General features: G+C 45.6%; 1 protein-coding gene across 1 annotated transcript in view; it reads right to left on the reverse strand.

Moving 5' to 3' along the window:
• LOC108092020 (trithorax group protein osa) overlaps positions 1 to 18,314 on the reverse strand; it is a 30,847-nt gene that overhangs the window by 5,749 nt on the left and 6,784 nt on the right. The window contains 14 exon segments of the mRNA XM_017191457.1: positions 32 to 113; positions 204 to 402; positions 604 to 763; positions 1,339 to 1,848; positions 2,565 to 2,790; positions 3,005 to 3,223; positions 4,295 to 4,546; positions 4,613 to 4,800; positions 4,870 to 5,616; positions 5,830 to 6,237; positions 6,313 to 6,391; positions 6,393 to 6,470; positions 15,079 to 15,297; positions 15,364 to 15,666. Coding sequence (XP_017046946.1) covers positions 32 to 113; positions 204 to 402; positions 604 to 763; positions 1,339 to 1,848; positions 2,565 to 2,790; positions 3,005 to 3,223; positions 4,295 to 4,546; positions 4,613 to 4,800; positions 4,870 to 5,616; positions 5,830 to 6,237; positions 6,313 to 6,391; positions 6,393 to 6,470; positions 15,079 to 15,297; positions 15,364 to 15,666 — 3,670 coding nt within the window.

Genomic DNA, 18,314 nt, shown 5'->3' on the forward strand with positions numbered 1-18,314 from the left:
TTAACTGAAGACTTTCGGTAGTAGTTATTACCATAAATCTGAGGTCTTGCATTGTAGCCTGGATACGGTTGTGAGTCTTTGATGAAATCGGGATGTCTACGTGGCTGTGGACTCTGCAACAAAGATTACATATTTACTTTAAATACTGCTCAAACTATTGCTAGTTATTACATTTAAACTAAGCTGTTAAATGAAGCACTTACTTGATCTGGTGGTGGTTGATAATAGTCCTGCTGGGTGGGCCTGCCCGTGGGATAGGCGCTGCTGGGCGGTGCTCCTGGAGCTCCGCTGGTCGGCGGTCCGCCGGCAACCGTTTGCGCCGGCGGCTGCGGTCCGCCCGGCGGTGGCTGGCTGTAGGGCCGACTGCCGTAGGGTCCGTACTGATTAGCACCAGTGGGAGGACTATGGAAAAGAGTAGAGAACAAAAGAATGTTAGTTAATACACTCAGATAAATCTCATATTCCCGTGCTCAGTCCAGAGAGTTGATATCGGGAAGCTACAGTACAGAGTGTTGGCTGTTGGTGGATGTGTTCGTGGGGGTCTGGATGTGGTGTCGTTGTTGTGTTCGAGGGACTGATGTGGGGTAATTGGGGTGCACTCACGCTTCCCCCTCCGGCCCGTAGGGAGGGTACATGTTGCGGTTCTGCGGCGGATATTGTCCTGGTCCCTGTCCGAATGGCTGGCCGGGCGGCCCAGTTGCGTTGTACTGATCGCTGGAGCCGTATTGCCCATAAGCTCCCGGCTGCGATGGATAGGGTGAGCCTGAAAGTATTGTGCACAAAAAAAGTTAAATGATAAGTACGATTCCACTTAAATTCAAATTAGAAACAGAACATTGCTTGCTCAACGGAAATATTAAAACGATTGCGAATGGACGGCCTTTAAAATGGAAGCCATCCGCCTGAAACTAGGAAATTCGAAAGTAAAATGCATATACAATTTAAAAGAGTACAAAACAAAACCAAAATAAATAAATGAATTTAGATTTGTAATTTGGAAATGTAATTAAAATGTAAAACCAATATTATAAAGTTTCAACAACAAAAAATCTGAAATTATAATAATTATTACAAGTAGCTGAAAGTCTTTTTAAATACGATAGCCAAAAAGTAAGGTGTGTTAGTAGCTTATGCTAAACGTGTTAATTGCATTATATACCAGCCAAGCAGTCATTACAAACTAGTTAGAATCACAGTCAATAGCCAAACTTAATCGAAGTAGTAAAGCAACAGAAAGACAAACAGAACAAAAGGATCGAAATCGATGAGACATGAAGGGAAAAACGTGAAAGTAAGATAAAGAAAGAGATGAGGGAGCAAAATAAAAGATGAGTATACCTGGCGTTCTAGACACAGGCGTTGGGTAGCCGGAGCCACCCGGCGGATAAGGTGCTCCGGCGGCTGGGCGCACATGCTGCTGAGGCGACGGCGGCGGCACCGGACCAGGCCCATGTTGCTGTGGTGCTGGTGGTGGCCCCCCGCCCACCGGCGGTGGTGGCTGCTGCCCCTGCTGCTGCTGTTGCTGCTGCTGCTGAGCCGGCGGCGGTGGACCACCCGGATGCTGTGGATGCTGCTGCTGCTGTTGCTGGCCAACCGCCTGTTGGGCTGACGAGTGCGGTGAATGGGGTGGCGGCGGCGGTGGATGGTTTTGTGGGCCACCGCCAACAGCAGTAACAGCAGCTCCAGCACCAACGGGACCAGCACCTGGACCTGGACCTGGGCCAGGACCAGGACCCTGACCAGGACCAGGACCGGCTGCAGAGCCGGGACCAGCGGCAGCAATGGGATCCTCGAAGGGATTGCTCACGCTTATATTATCGCCGGCGGCAACAGCGGCGGCGGCTGCGCCTGAGGGGCGGGCAAGCGGCCGTATGGATGATTTGGTTTGGATGAATCGAAATGAATGAGTCAATGAATCACACAAATGAATTTTTGTTTGTTTGTTGTTGTTTTTGGTGGTGGTGGTGGAGATACATGGAAGCATCGTTGTTGTGATGGTGGTTTGGTGGTTTGTGGTGGTGGTGGAGTTATATATTTTAGTAGTGCGCCCACACAAACGTTACAAAACATAAAAATGAATAAACAAAATACACACATCAAATTAATAATGATCGATAAACATAAAAGTGTAAAGTCGTATACTTAAAAACACGTATATATATGTACAGATTTTGGATATTAGGTGAGATAGGTTTTAGAAGAAGCATATCATCTATCAGATAACAATTTAGCAGTAAACAAAAACAAATATACCAAAACAAAGTAGTTACCATAAGAAATAATTAAAATCAATTCAGAGTGGCAAGATCTAGAGAATTTTTATAAAAACAGTAAGAATCGATAACCCTACATAATACTTTTCAGATTTAATGGCAAAAGAAAAAATATATCTTTTAAATTCACTTTTTAAACGAAACCATACTATTTTACATGGATATGTATGACACTAATGACAAATGTCACCACTTCCACGATTTCTACTGTTTTGTAATCAAATGCAATTGATCTAATGGCACTCTGTGAAATCGTACATTGATTCAAGGAACAATTCAACTGATTCTTACCGGGATGAGGAGTCTGCGGGTTGTTCTGGGAGGGCGGACGCTGCATCTGGCCTGCGGCCGCATAATCCGGCTGCGGCCCGCTGGCTCCGGGATACGGACTGCCGCCCGGATAGCCGGGGTAGCCGTCTATCGCCGCATTCGGAGCAGATCCTGGTGGAGCCGGGAATGAGTCCTGCGAGTTCGACGATCCTGTGGAGTTCGTAGTACCAGCATCCAAATGACCACCACCGATTGGTTGCAAATTTTCGGTAGATTCGTTTTTATTTCGTTCGTTGTCGTTTGAGGATTGAACGAGGAAAGAGCGGTGAAAAACATTTTCAAATCGGGGATTGCGGCAAATGAAACGAAATAAAAACGGGAGAAAATTTAAATTAAGCATCGAATGTTGTGGCGAAGGAAAGAGGATGTCGTCAAGCACACATTGCACTTGGTAAACACTTACCTGGCGAAGGAACCGACGCAGCCTTGGCCGTCTTCTTCTTGCTGCCCGCCTCCACCTGCTGGATTATGGGCAGGGGATCGATGTCACCGCGGTCAAAGTGGCACTCGAAGGTCAGCAGATTCTTGGTGTAGTGCTTCCGCAGCGTGTAGGCCGCACTGCTACTCGCACCGATGCCCAGAAGTCCGGCAATGTCCTTCCAGGTCTTGCTCTTGGTCACCTGTCGGAACGAGAGAATTACAGCGATTTTAGTCAAGGGCCAAAGCAGCGACTCCAAAGTTCATGACGCAAGTGTCGATCGAAAAAAGAGAATCAAAGGTTGCGAGCACAAACAGATTTAGAGTGGATGCATTTAGCAAGTGGCAGGAGCAAACATTCTAAGGAAAACGATAAACTACGTACAAAAATTGGGAAAAATAGGATGGGATTAGGGGACTACAAAAGTGAGCTCCATAAAAGCTCAAATTAAAACCAATCATTAAACAAAAAACCAAGAAAAAATGTCAGGAAAATTGTTAAAATAAAAGCATGAATCAGATATAAAAAAGATTTGTTAAAATTTTGATATAAATATCACCAATTTAATTGATTAAAAAAAAGAAATGCCAAACACGAATTGCAAGCAGAGGAAAATTAGAGCAATCAATAGTTAAACTCTCAATAATTAGAGTGGTTTGTGGGTGCTTTTGATGAGTTTGGTTTCAAGTTGTGGCTACTACTAAACTTCTATTAAAATAAAAAAAAAACCGAAAACATTGGAATTAAATTGTATTACTAAGATATAAATGAAAACCTTTTTGGAAAAGGTCGGAAAAAGAAATCTGACAGCATGCCTGGCAAATATTATAGTATCTGAGATCAAAATACCAAGATGTGCTTGGATTCGGCTTAGAGCATGCAATCTAGGGAAAACCAAGGCTGTACAACGATTGCTTTTGCTTTTTCCTAAGGAAGGCTTGACCCGCGGTAAGCTAAGCTATACTCAGGGTGGAGCTACTATTTGGACACATGGATCGGAGGCTCGAGCTGGGTCAAAAGGTTCGTACAAAAGTAGCTGGGTGGCTTGACTTTAGTTTGCTGTTTACTGTTGCCGAATCACAATATTGATTTGTGTCTATATATATGTGGATATTGCTTTGATTTGGATTTGGTTTCGGTTTGGTTTTTGGTTCGTGTTAACTACGTTGGTGGTGTTTTGGTTTTGGTTTGGTTGATTTGGTTTGGTTTGGTTTTGCTAGTAGTAAATCTAAAAAGAAGTTAGTAAAAGGAGTTACTACGGCACCTTGCATACCTCGACGAATCCGCCACGTTCTTTTACATAAATATATAACCTATATAAATCGAGTGGCTGTTTTGAGATGGTTGGGCAGGCGGTGATCGGCGTGCGCCGTTCCTCCATGAACGCCCGCAGCTTGTCCAGCCAGCCGCGCCGGTCCGGATTGTCATCCATCTCGTACAGCTTGCACAGCGAGTCCGACTTCTTGGTCGTGGTAATTGTGCTGCGGAATGGCTCCTGCGGCACGGGAACATGGTTGAACACCTGCTGTTTAGGCAAAAAATTCAAGATTACTAACACGTTTCAGATTGAATAGGCAATTGCTATACTTACCGGGCTTCCAGCCGGACGTGGCCAGTTGGGCGGTGAACTCATGTCGTACTCCTCGCCACCGGGACCACCGGCGCCTGGGTGCATCACAACCGGATGGGGCGACGTGCTCGGCGGGGCTAAGTGACTTTGGCTATAGGGATCATTCTTGCGCGACTTTGGTGTGGTGCACTGTGGATCTTCGCCGGATGCTGGTTTACGCAAAAAAAGAACTTAAGTCAGGAATTTCTTTATGGTATATATTTCGCTCTTCTACTCACCCGCTGATGCATTTGACAGAGTGCTCTGCTGACTGACTTCGTCCATGGGCGTGCCATCGGGTCCGGTGGTGACCACCGCAGTGACCGCATGCATTCCCGCGGCACCAGTCGGCCCTGACGAGCTGATCCCGTTGTCCTGTGATATATGCTCCGGGCCGCTGCCTTCCGGTCCTCCAGCGCCGCCGGCTCCTTGTCCCTGCCCCTGTGGCTGGCCGGGCTGGAGCATTTGCGACTGTGGCGGCGTGCTGGTGGGCGGACCCATGTTGGTGGGCCCGTGCGGAGGTCCCATGTGGTGCGGGGGTCCCATCGGCATGCCCGGATGCATTCCGGTCGGCCCGTTGCCATAACCCTGTGGCCCCTGCGGTGGCGTTGGACTTCCTCCATAGCCGCCCTTGTGCTGTAAATGCTGCTTCAGATAATTCAGTGGGCGTGGCGATCCACTGCCCTGCGGCGGCGGTGGTCCACCCACGACCGGCGGTGGCGGTGTGCCCTTGCCCTGCACATGGTTGCCGACCATCGCACCGCCGGGAGCGCCACCGGGTCCGGCCTGCTGCGGCGATGGCGGCACCCACTGATACGGCGGATATTGTCCGGTGTGGTTTGGCATGGCTCGACCCGGATAACCGCCAGCCTGGGCGCCTGAGGGCATGCTGTTGGCGCCGCCAGCTCCTGCTTGGCTTGTGGGCGGCGGCGGTGGTCCAGTGGCGTAGGCGCCAGGCGGATACTGTGGGCGTGGCGGGTAGTTGCCTGCAAAAGTAGGATAACATTTAATAAAGGTTTTAAATGTATGGTTTCAACCTACAACTAGGCTAAGAGGTAATTTGCTTTAAAAGTTCTTTAAAACAAAGATCGAGGTAGTAAATTAATAATCTGATAAAATAAATAAGAACTGAACTATCTGTTCACTAATTTTTTAACAAGTTTATAATTAGACAGCTGTTTAGAAAACCCCAAACTCACCTGGTGGTTGATATTGCTGTGGCTGCTGCGGCGGATATCCCTGGGCACCGGGACTCTGGCCCGGGCCGCCCATCTTGTAGCCACCGTGCATGTGCGGCGGCATCGGGTAGCCTCCTCCTGCTGCCCCTTGTGGCGGTGGCGGGGGCGTGGCCATGTTGTTGATGCCCTGATTAGGCGGCGGTGCCGGTGGCGGTGTCTGCTGCGGCGAGTTGCTCGCCGATGATGCCGAATTCGATGCCTGTTGCTGCTGAGATTGCTGCTGCTGCTGTTGCTGCTGGGGCGGACCTCCTGGCATTCCCGGATGCGGCGGCATCGGCGGCGGGCCACCCGCTCCAACTGGCGGCTGTTGCATGGGTCCGCCGCTGCTCGACTGGTTGCTCGCCGGACGCGAGATTGGATGGTTTTGGGCTGCAATAGAAACGGGCAATTTAGCGTCTCCTTTGCACCGTGAACGGATCAAAGTTGCGTCGTCGCTGTACTCACCCACTGCTGGGGACATGGAACGCGAGCCGGAGGAGCCGGTGGGCGAGGGTGTGGGACGCATCACCTGCTGGGGATTGGGGGGTGCCGGGCGGACCGGATCCCATGCCACTGTGCGCCCCGCCGCTGGAGCTGTCGTTGCTGTTCTGTCCAATTAGCTCCTGGAAATGGCAAAAGAAAGAAAACCGGAACGAGTTCCGCTATTAGTGTGCATTCAATCAAGTGCAATGGCAGCAAAAGCCGGCCGGCAGGTGGCATTTTTTGTAGTATTTATTTATTTAAATGAAAGTGATAGCGACTATGAATTAACCAAGCGGCAACCGCAATTAAGCAACTGCCAACGCGAACACATACACACACACACATACACACACACACACAAAGACAAAAGCGAGCATATGACTGAGATTGAGTTGGTCTCGGTAATCGTTGTAGTCCACCGTAAACATATTCATGGCAATCAGATGTTTTCGGTGGGTGTTTGGACCCATTCGGATGCCAAAAGTTGTTGCCAAATCAACGACCCGTTGGGTTTGGGGCGAAGAAGCGCGGGACAGCTAAAGCTACAGCCACCCCCCCGCACGTCCCGCGACCTTTCCTGACATTGCCAACGGAATTTGCGACTCCATCACCGCCGCCGATCCCACCACTCACCCGCAGTTCACAATTATTATAACCCGGTCAGGGGGGAAGGAATCCGAATTCATAAACGCCAAGCTGCTCGAACAATAACAACTCTTGAAACAGTCTGCAGGCACCAGAAACTCGGTGCGATGCGACACGACTTTAACTTTTTGCCGCCTATAACTTATAAGAAAATCAAGAAAAAGCTCCACACAAACAGCCCCACTCGCACTCACACACAACCATACACACACACATACACATGACAGCTACAACAGCTACAACAACAGCAGCAGCAGACGTGCACATAAAGCTTAAGTCGACAGCAATTCGAAACACTCACACACAGGGGCCACGGCAAAAACCCCAGAGAGAAAGAGAGACCTCAATGGTGGCAGGGCGCCCTCAAAAGGGGATACCGTATTTACAGTAAAGCTAAAGATTCCAGATTATTATTCCCCTTTGATCTGCAGTAGTAGTCTATTTTTGTGAAACTCTATAACTTAAGCTTCTAACCGTTTAAAGCTGATTATAGAAATTTATGTTTAGTTGGAAACTAAACCGGGGCAGTAAAAAAAAGGTTGTTATCATTAAACATGATCCTTGTTTCTACATAAAATTGAAAAAGCTTTCTTAGAAAATAAAAATCGCAGTTAAGCTGTTGGAAAATAAAGATTGTGTTTCAAAACCCAAACTTAGGGGAAACCCATGAATCAATGTCATAAGTAAAAGCGACTTCTTGAGAAATGATTATATTTTCGAACAAAACTGTTATCAACCCAAGAACTAAATTATATCTTCATGATTGACAGCCATGTCAGCAAGTACTTCACGTGTTAATCTTAGCTTCGTAAACAATTATTTCGAAATCAAACCATATAAAAAAGACTAAATAGTTTATCTTATCCATGGCTGACAAAATCTTCACCCCCTTTTAAAAAAAAATCATAGTAAGCCCCTGTATAGCCACAGCGGCAACGGCAAGAAAAATACAACGAACAAACGAACGAGCGAGCGCTGTTCGTTTTGGTATCTGAGAAATTAAGTGAAGTGAAATGAAATGTACGACGACGAACTGACGGCACAAGGCGGCGGCATGGGATGGTATAGTATAGTATGGCATGGATGGTGTTGTATGGGACGGACGGATGGATGACGGGGTGTGCGGAGAGGCAAGAGGAGAGGCAAGCGGAGCGGGGCATAAAAGCTATGTGGAACGAACCGAGCAGCCAACCAGCCAGCTAGCAAAGCAACGAGCGAACGAGCGACCGACAACGGCGACGGCGACGGACGGCTGCAACTTGAAGCGTTCAAAGGGGCGGCAGAGGAGGGGAGGGAAGAAGAATGGAAGTGGGTTGGCAGAGGGAGCTGAAAGGGGGGACGACTACCCGGGGATCGGGCAAGTGGCTGTGGTAGTTATGGCGCGCTCGAAGCGAACGAAAGGCAACGGCAACGATGACAAAGACGTAGATAAGGAACAGAAACATGCGCGCACACAGATACACACACATACCAAAGCACGTACACTCTAAATGTTGGAATATAATAAAATGAAATAAGCAACGGCGACTGCGACGACGGCGGCACTGGCAAGACCAGGCCATTCGTATTCGTATTCGGTATATTCGTATTTTTCGTATTTTCGCATTTTTGCAAAGGGGCTTTTTCGAGGGGAGCGAGGGAGAGAGGCTACCACTTGAGTTGCGAGACGATGACGAGAATAGCAAGCAAGCAAGCAAGCTGGCAAAATCAAAAGCAAAACTAAAGGCCAGGCCGGATAGAATGCTTTGTGTTAAGGGGCGTAGAGGGGTTAGTTGTTAGGGGTGGGGATGGTTCTAGTGTCTGTATCTGTATCTGTATTCGTATTCGTATCCGTGTGCGCTTGTGGTCGCGTAGAAAAATTACTTGGAAGGAATAACAAGCGCTGCGGAGATACAACAACAATGAAATCATTTATAACGAAAATAATGCGAAGCAAACATAAATAAAAAACAGATAAAAAAACACACACACACACCTCCCACACCTCTGCCCCTTTTGGGCCAACAATCATCAGCTAAATAAAGTTCAGACAAGATTTGCGCGCCAAAAGTGTTGAGTTCGATTTTTGGACACGATTTCGGAGAAGGGGAGATCACCCTTTGGGTGCCCCCCACTTCAGAACAGAACTACAAAAAATAAAAGAAGAAAAAAACCCATCATCTTTTATCTCTCGTTCTCAAGATGCGATGATGATGAGACAGCATTGGGCCACAAGTTCGACTTTTGGCCCTCGAAAGCGCACTTCACCGCTTTTTATGCCGTGTCATCTGTGGCCGACGTTCATTTAAATAAGGAATATGCATGCCAATGCCTACACGATGTTGGTCGGTAGGTATGTTTATGTCTGGCTGTCAGCTGCTGCCGATGGAACCGCCGGTATTGCTGGTATTGCTGGTACTGCCGGTACCGCCGGCTCGTTCTGGCCGGCTCTGATGGGACCTTTGTGGCTTATCACCTTAAAACCTTTAGCGATGAATGTGGCAAGCGAGTGCTGCAAAAAAAAAAAAAAAACGAAAAAAGGCAAAAAAAAAAAAAAAAACTGAAAACAAGGACTGGCATACATGTGCTTGTTATGCGGCGAACGAAGAGATAAAAAATAAGAGAATTAAATGCACAAAGGAGCGGCACACACGAAACCAGCGGAAGGGGCAGCAGGGAATTTATAAACACAGCCAGTCGCTGAGGAAAAGTAATAAACTCGGGGATATCATAAAAATAAAAACATGAGGGAAGGGCCAAACACATTTAGATCGTAGCTTGAAATACCCTAGCTATAAGGTATTGCGATACTAATTAGTAAGTTTTAAACAAACAAGGTGATAAAAATGTAATACAAATCAAGCATATTGATAGTGGTAAACTTACAAAAGAATTCAAGGAAATGTTTGCCTTAGATTTTAAAATTGGCACTAATGAAAAACAACATCCAAAGTTATTTGCTTTATCTGTACGTTTTGATAAGGGAACCCTCCACACTAAACTTGTTGTGCAGGGTCTGAATCAAAATAATAGCACCCAATGGAGAAGGGTGTACAAACCTCAAAAACTGTAGCAGTGAGATTGTGAGACAAACAGAAAATAGTTCACCACATCCCGCATGGTTTCTCGCAATCTCCACCCTCTCAAGTGCAATGGTTTTCATTTTGCACAGCGTCTGCAGCGGATCGAAAGGGGTTTAACCTCAGAGTCAGGGAATGAGATATATGTACATATATATATCGGTATAAAGAACACAAGCCCAGCTGAGCGACAGCCAGTCGTACTGTCGCTCATTAGACATCCCCAAGTGTGGGAGAGGGTCGCCAACTCCGTCTCCATCTCCATCTGCAGACAGAGTCTGGATCCAATCTGAATCTGAATCCGAGCGTTCGAGTCCATGCTCATGCAATTTCTGTTTGCGCTTGCTGGAAATTTTATGAGCGAATCGAAAGTCTGTGCGATTGTGTTAAGTGTGCATGGCGCACATTGCACAAGGGAAAACTCAAGCAGCTCCACAGCACCAGAATTAATATACAGTCATCATTCCCTCGGTTTATGTTTATAATTTGAAGTTTCCAAATGCTTTCAAAAATCGTTTTATAAATTTAAAAGCATTATTCTACAAGACACATTTAAAAAACTTCTCTTATAATAATCCTCCAAGTTAATTCGATTAAAATTTCTTCAGATACTTAAATTTATTTTCTTATAGAAGTTCATTCAAGTGAAAGAGTTTAGCCTTTGTACTAGGTTTTTAAAAGTTATGCTTGGTTCCCTTTAATAAAAAATTGAAATCACCTAAACTCGAATTACAACCGAATTTCTGAATTAAAATTATTCATTTCAAAACCCAAGACGATCCAAATCGAAATTACTATCTGTTCCAGGAATCTATACCATTTCGGGCTTAAGTTTACGATAATGTTTCGAGTTATAGAAGTTCGACTGTATATAGAGACAGACATTCTACTCGCATATTCGTATACCAGAGGCAGAAGTCGCTTTGGATCTGCTCGGTTCGGTTGGGTTTGGTTCGCTTCGTTTTATTTCGTTGCGTTTCGTTCGGTCTTTGGTTGGTTTTGCCAGCGGAGCAGTCAGTCGCCTCCGATTCCCGATGCCCCCGTCCGTCTCCCCCCTGACCACTTACAACATGGCAAACTGACAAAACGACCGACAGCGCGCCACTGCCAGCAGTAAAAGCGAACAGAAAAAAACAAAAGAAGACAACAGGAAAAAAAAAACAGCCAGCGCTGGCAGTCAACCACTTTGAGAGCTCAGACAAATGTCCCATGAATCGCACACTGGGCTCCAACCGAAAACACACGGCCCCAGCCAGAGTCGGGAGTCGAAATCAGCCGCCGCCAGTCAGAGCCGCCAGAACCGGCCAAAAGCAAAGGCAATAGCAAAAGCCAAAGCCAAAGCCAGAGCCAGAGCTCCGCACCGATCCAATCCGACCCGAGTCGACTCGTTCGCAACGTTTCAGAGCCGCTCGTTCGTTCGTTGGTTCGTGGTGTGTATCCAAACGACTGAACTGAAAAACAAGCGCACAATCACACGACTCTCAATATAGAAATTTGTATGCGTTCACAATGAGCCAATACACGGGAAAATGAATTTCAGTGCTGTACGTTGCTTAATAATTTTTAATATTTATGGATTATAAATACCACATGTTTCCATTTTCATTTATTTTAAGACCAACATCCTGGACATTTTGCATTTGCGGGTTACAAGTTAAAGAAGTCTATCATTGAATATTTCAAAGTTTTAAATTAAAGTTAAAGTTCCTTGTAAACTTTGAGACAATAGAACTATCTACTTTTTTTTTGTTTATAACCCAAAGGTAGCCTTGATTTTTCTCTGTGCAGCAGCGGCAACTGAAATGAACGTTCTTTTTATTTAGACTTTATTTTTGCCTTTTTTCCCTGGCTGCGCCGCCTGTTAAAATGAAAAACGATGATGATGCCGCCGCCGCCGCTGCCAACAATAACAGCCAAAGCAAAAGCAACAACGACAACACGGCAAAGTCGCAGCACTGAGTGGAGGAGCACTAAAATCCCAGTAACAGCGGACGGAGAAAAACCGGCAAAATTGTTCATTGGCAGTTGAGTTGGCTGGCAAACAGGCGGAGGGCAATGAGGGGCCAGATGGGCGGCAGAGGGACAGAATGGCTGAAATGCCGGGCCATGTGGCTCAGGGGGCTTTGGGTTCGCAGTCGCAGTCGCATTCGCATGCCGGTGGTTCGAGTTCAGGCCCCAAAAGTCCCAGCCAACCGTGTGCACTGCACCACACACAATTTCGGGCGGCATTAAATGAATGCAGCAGTTGTGCTGGCCCGCAAATTTCAGATGCTGATAGGCATAAAAAGATAGTCATGCCAATTGCCCACAGAGCGAAAATGACGCAGAACAGTCTTGAAATAAGTTTCTAAACTGGGACACATCGATGGCTATTCGTAGTTGTTCTCGAAAATCGATGGAAGCTTAAGTAATGCGCTATAAAAAAGGTGTTTTTACTGCAGAGTAAACGCTTTAAAAGCCCTTAGTAGTTAAATATTATTTCTACCAGTTGGCTTTTGTTCTGCAGCACACGGTAAATTTAAATCAGCTTACAAAATGCAATACGAAATCGACCAGCTTAAAAACAGCGGTCGTGGAGGGATTTCCCCACATTGAAACGGCTTAAAACGAGCGTTGGCTGCGGGTGATTACTGTTTTCATTCGGTGTGGTTCGTTTTCGCCTGGTTTCAATTTGAATTGGCAAGAAACGGGGATTTAACCTTGCAACAGCAAATTATAAAGTTGAGGAAAAACGATTGGATTGGATTTGTAGAGTAATTTCAGTGCAATTGGTTGATTTTTGTTTGGAATCGAGCAGTAGTTTGATTACACTTTTTTGATTGGAAAGCTATGGTTTTTTAAGGTTTTCTGTTATAGCATAAAGCTCATTTAAGGATTTTCTGAAACGCAACTTTAAGCTGTACAAAAGATGTTAATCCACAAAAAGGTTTTATGGAGAAACATAAGTACATATACCTCATAATGTTGATAGTACTTTGCAATGGCCGAGCAATATGTTGCAGTTAAGTTATCGACTAAGAGCTGGATTGATGGCTTCTAAAGAGGAGGACCTGAGCTTATGAATCGTTTGTTTAAAATGAGAGTACACATAAAATGTAAACAACCCGCTAAACAACCAGCAACAACAACCACGACGCGAAGGAGATGGAGGAAAAGCAAGAACAAGAACAACAATGACCTTGGCATTGACCCAAATATATGGTAACAGACGCTTTGTGTGTGATCTTGAGTGTAGTCATGCGAGTGTGTTGGTTGCATATACATGCCACATACCAAATATAAAGGGAATGAGGGGGAAAAAACCGAAATACAAAATAAAGAAATGGTATGAGGCACAGGAGGATTGTCGACTGAGCGAGCCAAGGGGTTTGGGGGTGGAGCAGGAGGGGGAGACAGCGGAGGGGGGGACCAGAGGGGGCAGCCACGACGGCCGCGGACATGCTGAATGAATAAATGGGGTACAAAAACCAACGCACACATCCGCAGGCACATCACATGAACAGCAGCGGATAAAATAATAATACTAGGGGTTCGAAAAGAAAACAATATGCAAATATACTTGAATAGAGGTAACCACTTATAGCATGAATCTTCTGTAAACAACTATTTCTCGATGTGGATATCTTTACATATATAATTTTGTAACTAGTCTCACCCAACTTTAAGTTAAGACAACCCATCAACTTTGGTAGACTTCGGGTCATATTTTTTAATCTACAACGCACATGAAGCAAAAACAGTCCGGAAAATATTATCCAGCAAAGAAATCAATCCACAAATGCTGATGACACGTGCATAAACGATCTCGAAAACGGGAGGGTGGGGAACCAGACAGTCGGCGATGCGAAAAATAAACCAAAAGACAAAAGGGGAAAATGCCGCCGCCGAAAGAAATAGTAATCAAAACAAAATAAAAATCATTAAAATTCATAAAAACAAATCAAGACGGCCGACGACAACAACAACAACAGCAACAACTAAAGCAACGATAAGGCTAAAAGCAATTTTAAAGCTAAGGCAAAGGGGGCGGCGTGAAGATGGGATGCGATAGCAGTTCAAGTTCAAGGGAAAAGCGGGAGGTGTTTAGGTACAAAGCAGAAAAAAAAATAAAAAGCAAATCGTAATCCCACACAAAATATAAAGACCCAAAGGGCGCTGCAAATGCAAGAGGAGGAGGGGGAGGTGGCGGAATGTAATCTCAACCCAAAAATGAGTGCGAGTTGGGCTATAAGTGCCGGTATGAGTACAACCAACTACGAGTGCCATGGCCAGGCATAAACATTTGACCTGAACAACTTTTGTAGACTGCCTGCCTCTTGTTGTTGTTGGGCAAGGTGGGGTGCGGAAGCCTCTGCGGTACAGCACTTTTTTGGGGTGGGGGAAATCGCAGGTAAAGAGTGGCGATGCCAACGTAGACGTACGTATGACGTCACGAGTCAAGTTCACGTGCTGTGTTCACGCAGCACAGTTTATTGACCCACTTTCGATGTGTATTATCTAGAAAAGCTGCCAACACGAGTCGTCGAGTGAATGGGGGACTGGGTGGTCCCACGGCACAAGCCATCCAATGAATGTGCAAATAGCAAGCTGTTATAATCATAACATACTATGGGTAAGTATATACAACCATATCCGATTAGAGACCAGTCATTGTGGCTTCTTCTATTTTATAATAGTACTTTCCAACGTGGTTTTATGGAACAAGGCCATAACAAATAACCGATCAGCTAAGCTGTATCTTTTTTATATCTTGTCAGGAGTTATAAAACATTCATAAAAGTGAATTACCTCACATTTCCGACCAATAAAGGAACAATTGGTTAACAATTTCACATTTGCTTTAGTATCTCGTTTTAAGTTTTATGTATCATAAAACGAAAACCAAATGGTTTTTTACTGTTTTTAATAGGTTTGTTGGGTTAACTTGCTACTGATTTACAGACTTTTTAGGAGTCCGAAATATCTGTTTTGATATTACTATATAGTATACTATATTCTTTTCCAGAAGCTCTCAATAGTAATTAAATGCAATTCAATCGCTTACCTGGTGCGGCGAGGGCGACGCCTGCGAGGGCTGTGGCGATGGACTGGGCGCATGGCCGGGACTGCTGCTGGGCGGCGGTCCGCCGGCGGTAACGTGCGGCGGTGGCGGGGCCTGCTGCTGCATTGGCGGTACATGGTGCGGTGAGGCGGGCGGCAATGGGTGACCGGGACCGGGACTGGGCGATGAACCGCCTGGCCAAGGTCGATTCGGTTCGGGATACTGCGGGAATAACAATGTTCCGTTAGTCCTGCCCATGGCGGTATTCGCTTTCCCATCAATCCTCACCTGGTGCGTCGAGTAGGCAGTTCGATGGTTGGGTCCGCTCGCCGGCAGACCCGGCGGTGTCGGATAGCGTTGCGGGTACGGCGAATATTGAGATGTTGGCGGTGTGTTCTGCTGCGGCGGCTGTTGACCGGCGCCCGGCGGTGGTCCGCCCGGCACAGGACCGCCTGGCTGTTGTCCCGCCTGTTGTTGCTGCTGCTGTTGTTGCTGCTGTTGCTGTTGTTGCTGCTGCGGCGAACTAGGATAGGAACCTGAATTTTGACCGTGAGCTGGCGGATAGGGTGACTGACCCCTGGAAGTGTTTGTCTGGAAATGGAAATTCAAACAAGGATCAATAAAATGCCAAGGAGACTTATAAATATCTAATGAGTGACAAAGTTTAACCCTTGGCATACCCTTAAAGGTAGCCTTTTTATATATGTATAATTTTAACGGTTAAGTTAAAAATTGATTCAATTTAATTTTGATATGTACAAAATGCAAATAAAGTATCCTAACAAAACTGTCTTTTTCAATATGCTCAGAACATATTTTAAGTGCAATTTTCTAACGAGTTACGAAAATGTCACGTGGGTCTTTGGGGGGTTAAATTGGGGGTGAGATAGAGACGGCATATGGGTTTTTAATTACAGACATCTTGCTTTGTCTCTCTCTCTCTCGCTCTTTGGCTCTCTATTTATATCCTCCCACACGCTTTTCCCCTGCAATTCATCAATTATTTGCGTTTGGCTTCGCCAATGTTGTTCGTCTGTGTGCGAGCACTGCACATTCCATTTTATTGTATATATCATTTTAATCGATATTCCACAACCAATTCCCGTAAATGCGCGCACAAATACACACCCTCTTGCTCATGTGTGTGTTTGGCACAGTGGATGTCCTCGGATTAGGACTCTCTGCATTGGAAATTTCCAACAATTAATATTCGATTGTGCAGCTGGGAAGGAAACTAGACGATAATTGGAATTGACCTGACCCCGACTGCACAAGTGCCCCTAATTATTTGGCGCCCACTGTAACGTGTGTGTACACCACTCACATTTAAAGGGGAATGTGGGATGGTTGGGGGTGAAAAGGAGAGACATCGACGCACCCTCGGGTGTGTTGTCACTTGACAGTCACAAATGCGCAGATTAAAAAGAGACAGTTCAAAAAATATGCTGCCAAAGGAACCTAAATGACGGACACAAAAAATTGAAATATTTACAGCTCCAAGAACAAATACCCCAACAAAAGCTTTTACAATTAGGGGCACTGGGATAGTTTTTCATAAGGAGATATTCACAGAAGGCTTAGTTCAGATAAGACAAAATCATAATGTCGAATAGTTAATTGAGGTTTTCAATTAAAAAGTTATTTGTATGGATTTATAGTACAATACAACAATACGATAATCTCGTTTTAGAATGCCGCAGTGCTATAAAATCGACCTGAATTGTGCATGTCCTAGCCAATCAGTTCAAATTACGAAGCTCTGTCCTGAAGAAGGACGCATAACTTGGGGGCAGCGACATAGTAAACGGGGCAGGGACCCGGCTAGTCGATTGCCTGCCGCACCCGAGTCCTTCCACCAGGATTCCTCTGGCACTCCGCGACCCGTCACAGCGCCAGAAGAAGAAATCCACTTGAGTGGAATATAAAGTGAAACTTACGGACGCACACGCATACTCATGTACTTGTGCATGTGCAACGACAAAGTTGCAACCAGAAGGAGGAGGAAAAGGAGCTCCGAAACGGAGAAGACACCTCGCTGCGGAACGTGGCCTGTGCGGCAGACAACTGGAGCAGGACGAGCAAAAAACAGGCATGCCATGTGCCATGCGGCGGTGTATCTGTATCTGGGTGTGTGTGTGTGGGAAAGAGCTTTGGATGCCATTAATGAAAGGATTTTCAACTTGACGTGGTGCGACAAGGCGGACCAAGTCGCAGCACACAGCACACAGCCCATAGCACACAGCACGGAGACCGTCTGACATGGCAAGTGGAGAGGCGCTTGCCAAGCTCGCACAGCACAGAGTTACAGACACACAGACTTTCAGTTCGCCCTCGCAAACACAAAACCCCACAGCGGCGCACACACAAATGTAGCTGGGCAACAACATCGCTGCGAATGCCACAGCCCGGAGTAAAATGTGGCAATAAATCTAATGGAAACTCACAGCAATGAGGGAACGAACGAGAAAACCAACCGAAAAAAGAGTGCTGGCAGCTCAGCTACTTTCAACGCAAATCTAGCTATGTATTTTCCAGCAAATATCAAGGGGTACACAAGTTTTAATCGTTATTTACCAACTGAGTATTTTTATTATAACTCTGTTAACATGTTTCCATTCTAACTTCAATTCACATTCACAATTCAAAACAACTATGGGTTTTTTATGAATGCCGATGGCAGGTGAGTGGCTCCTAACAGCTGTATAATCAAGTTGTCTTTTATGGCTTGTATATATCTGAAACAAATTCCTAATTTTACTGACAAAAGCATTTTTGTCGATTAAACTATCATCTGTTGAAAACACCCCGCAAATCTATTCATTATAGGAAACCCTAAAATTATACATATGCATTGTTGATCAGAATAACCGGCAGATTTATTCTAACCATGTTTGTACCCAAAGTACTTTATAAGATAGTTACTGACAATGTAGAACCACAGTTTTAATGGAAAACTATTGTGTGACGGAATATAATGCCAATGTCAATATCTACATTAGTTGAGAAAACATAAAATTCTTTCAGAAAAACCACAGTTTTAGAGAAATTTTTGTTTGGTTTATCCAGACTTAAAATAATATCCCAAAACGAAAATAAGTCAACACTGCCTACCGACGGAGCATAGTTGTCTTGGCCTAAAGAAAAGGAATGGTAAGGAAAGGCAAGGCAGGGCAAACAAGCCAGATCCATAGCCAGAAACAGAACCGAACCAGAACCAGGGCCAAGCTACAGCTAAAGCC

The sequence above is a fragment of the Drosophila ficusphila genome, unplaced genomic scaffold, assembly GCF_018152265.1.
Source record: "Drosophila ficusphila isolate 14025-0441.05 unplaced genomic scaffold, ASM1815226v1 contig_791, whole genome shotgun sequence".
In the NCBI taxonomy this organism is placed as follows: Eukaryota; Metazoa; Arthropoda; class Insecta; order Diptera; family Drosophilidae; genus Drosophila; species Drosophila ficusphila.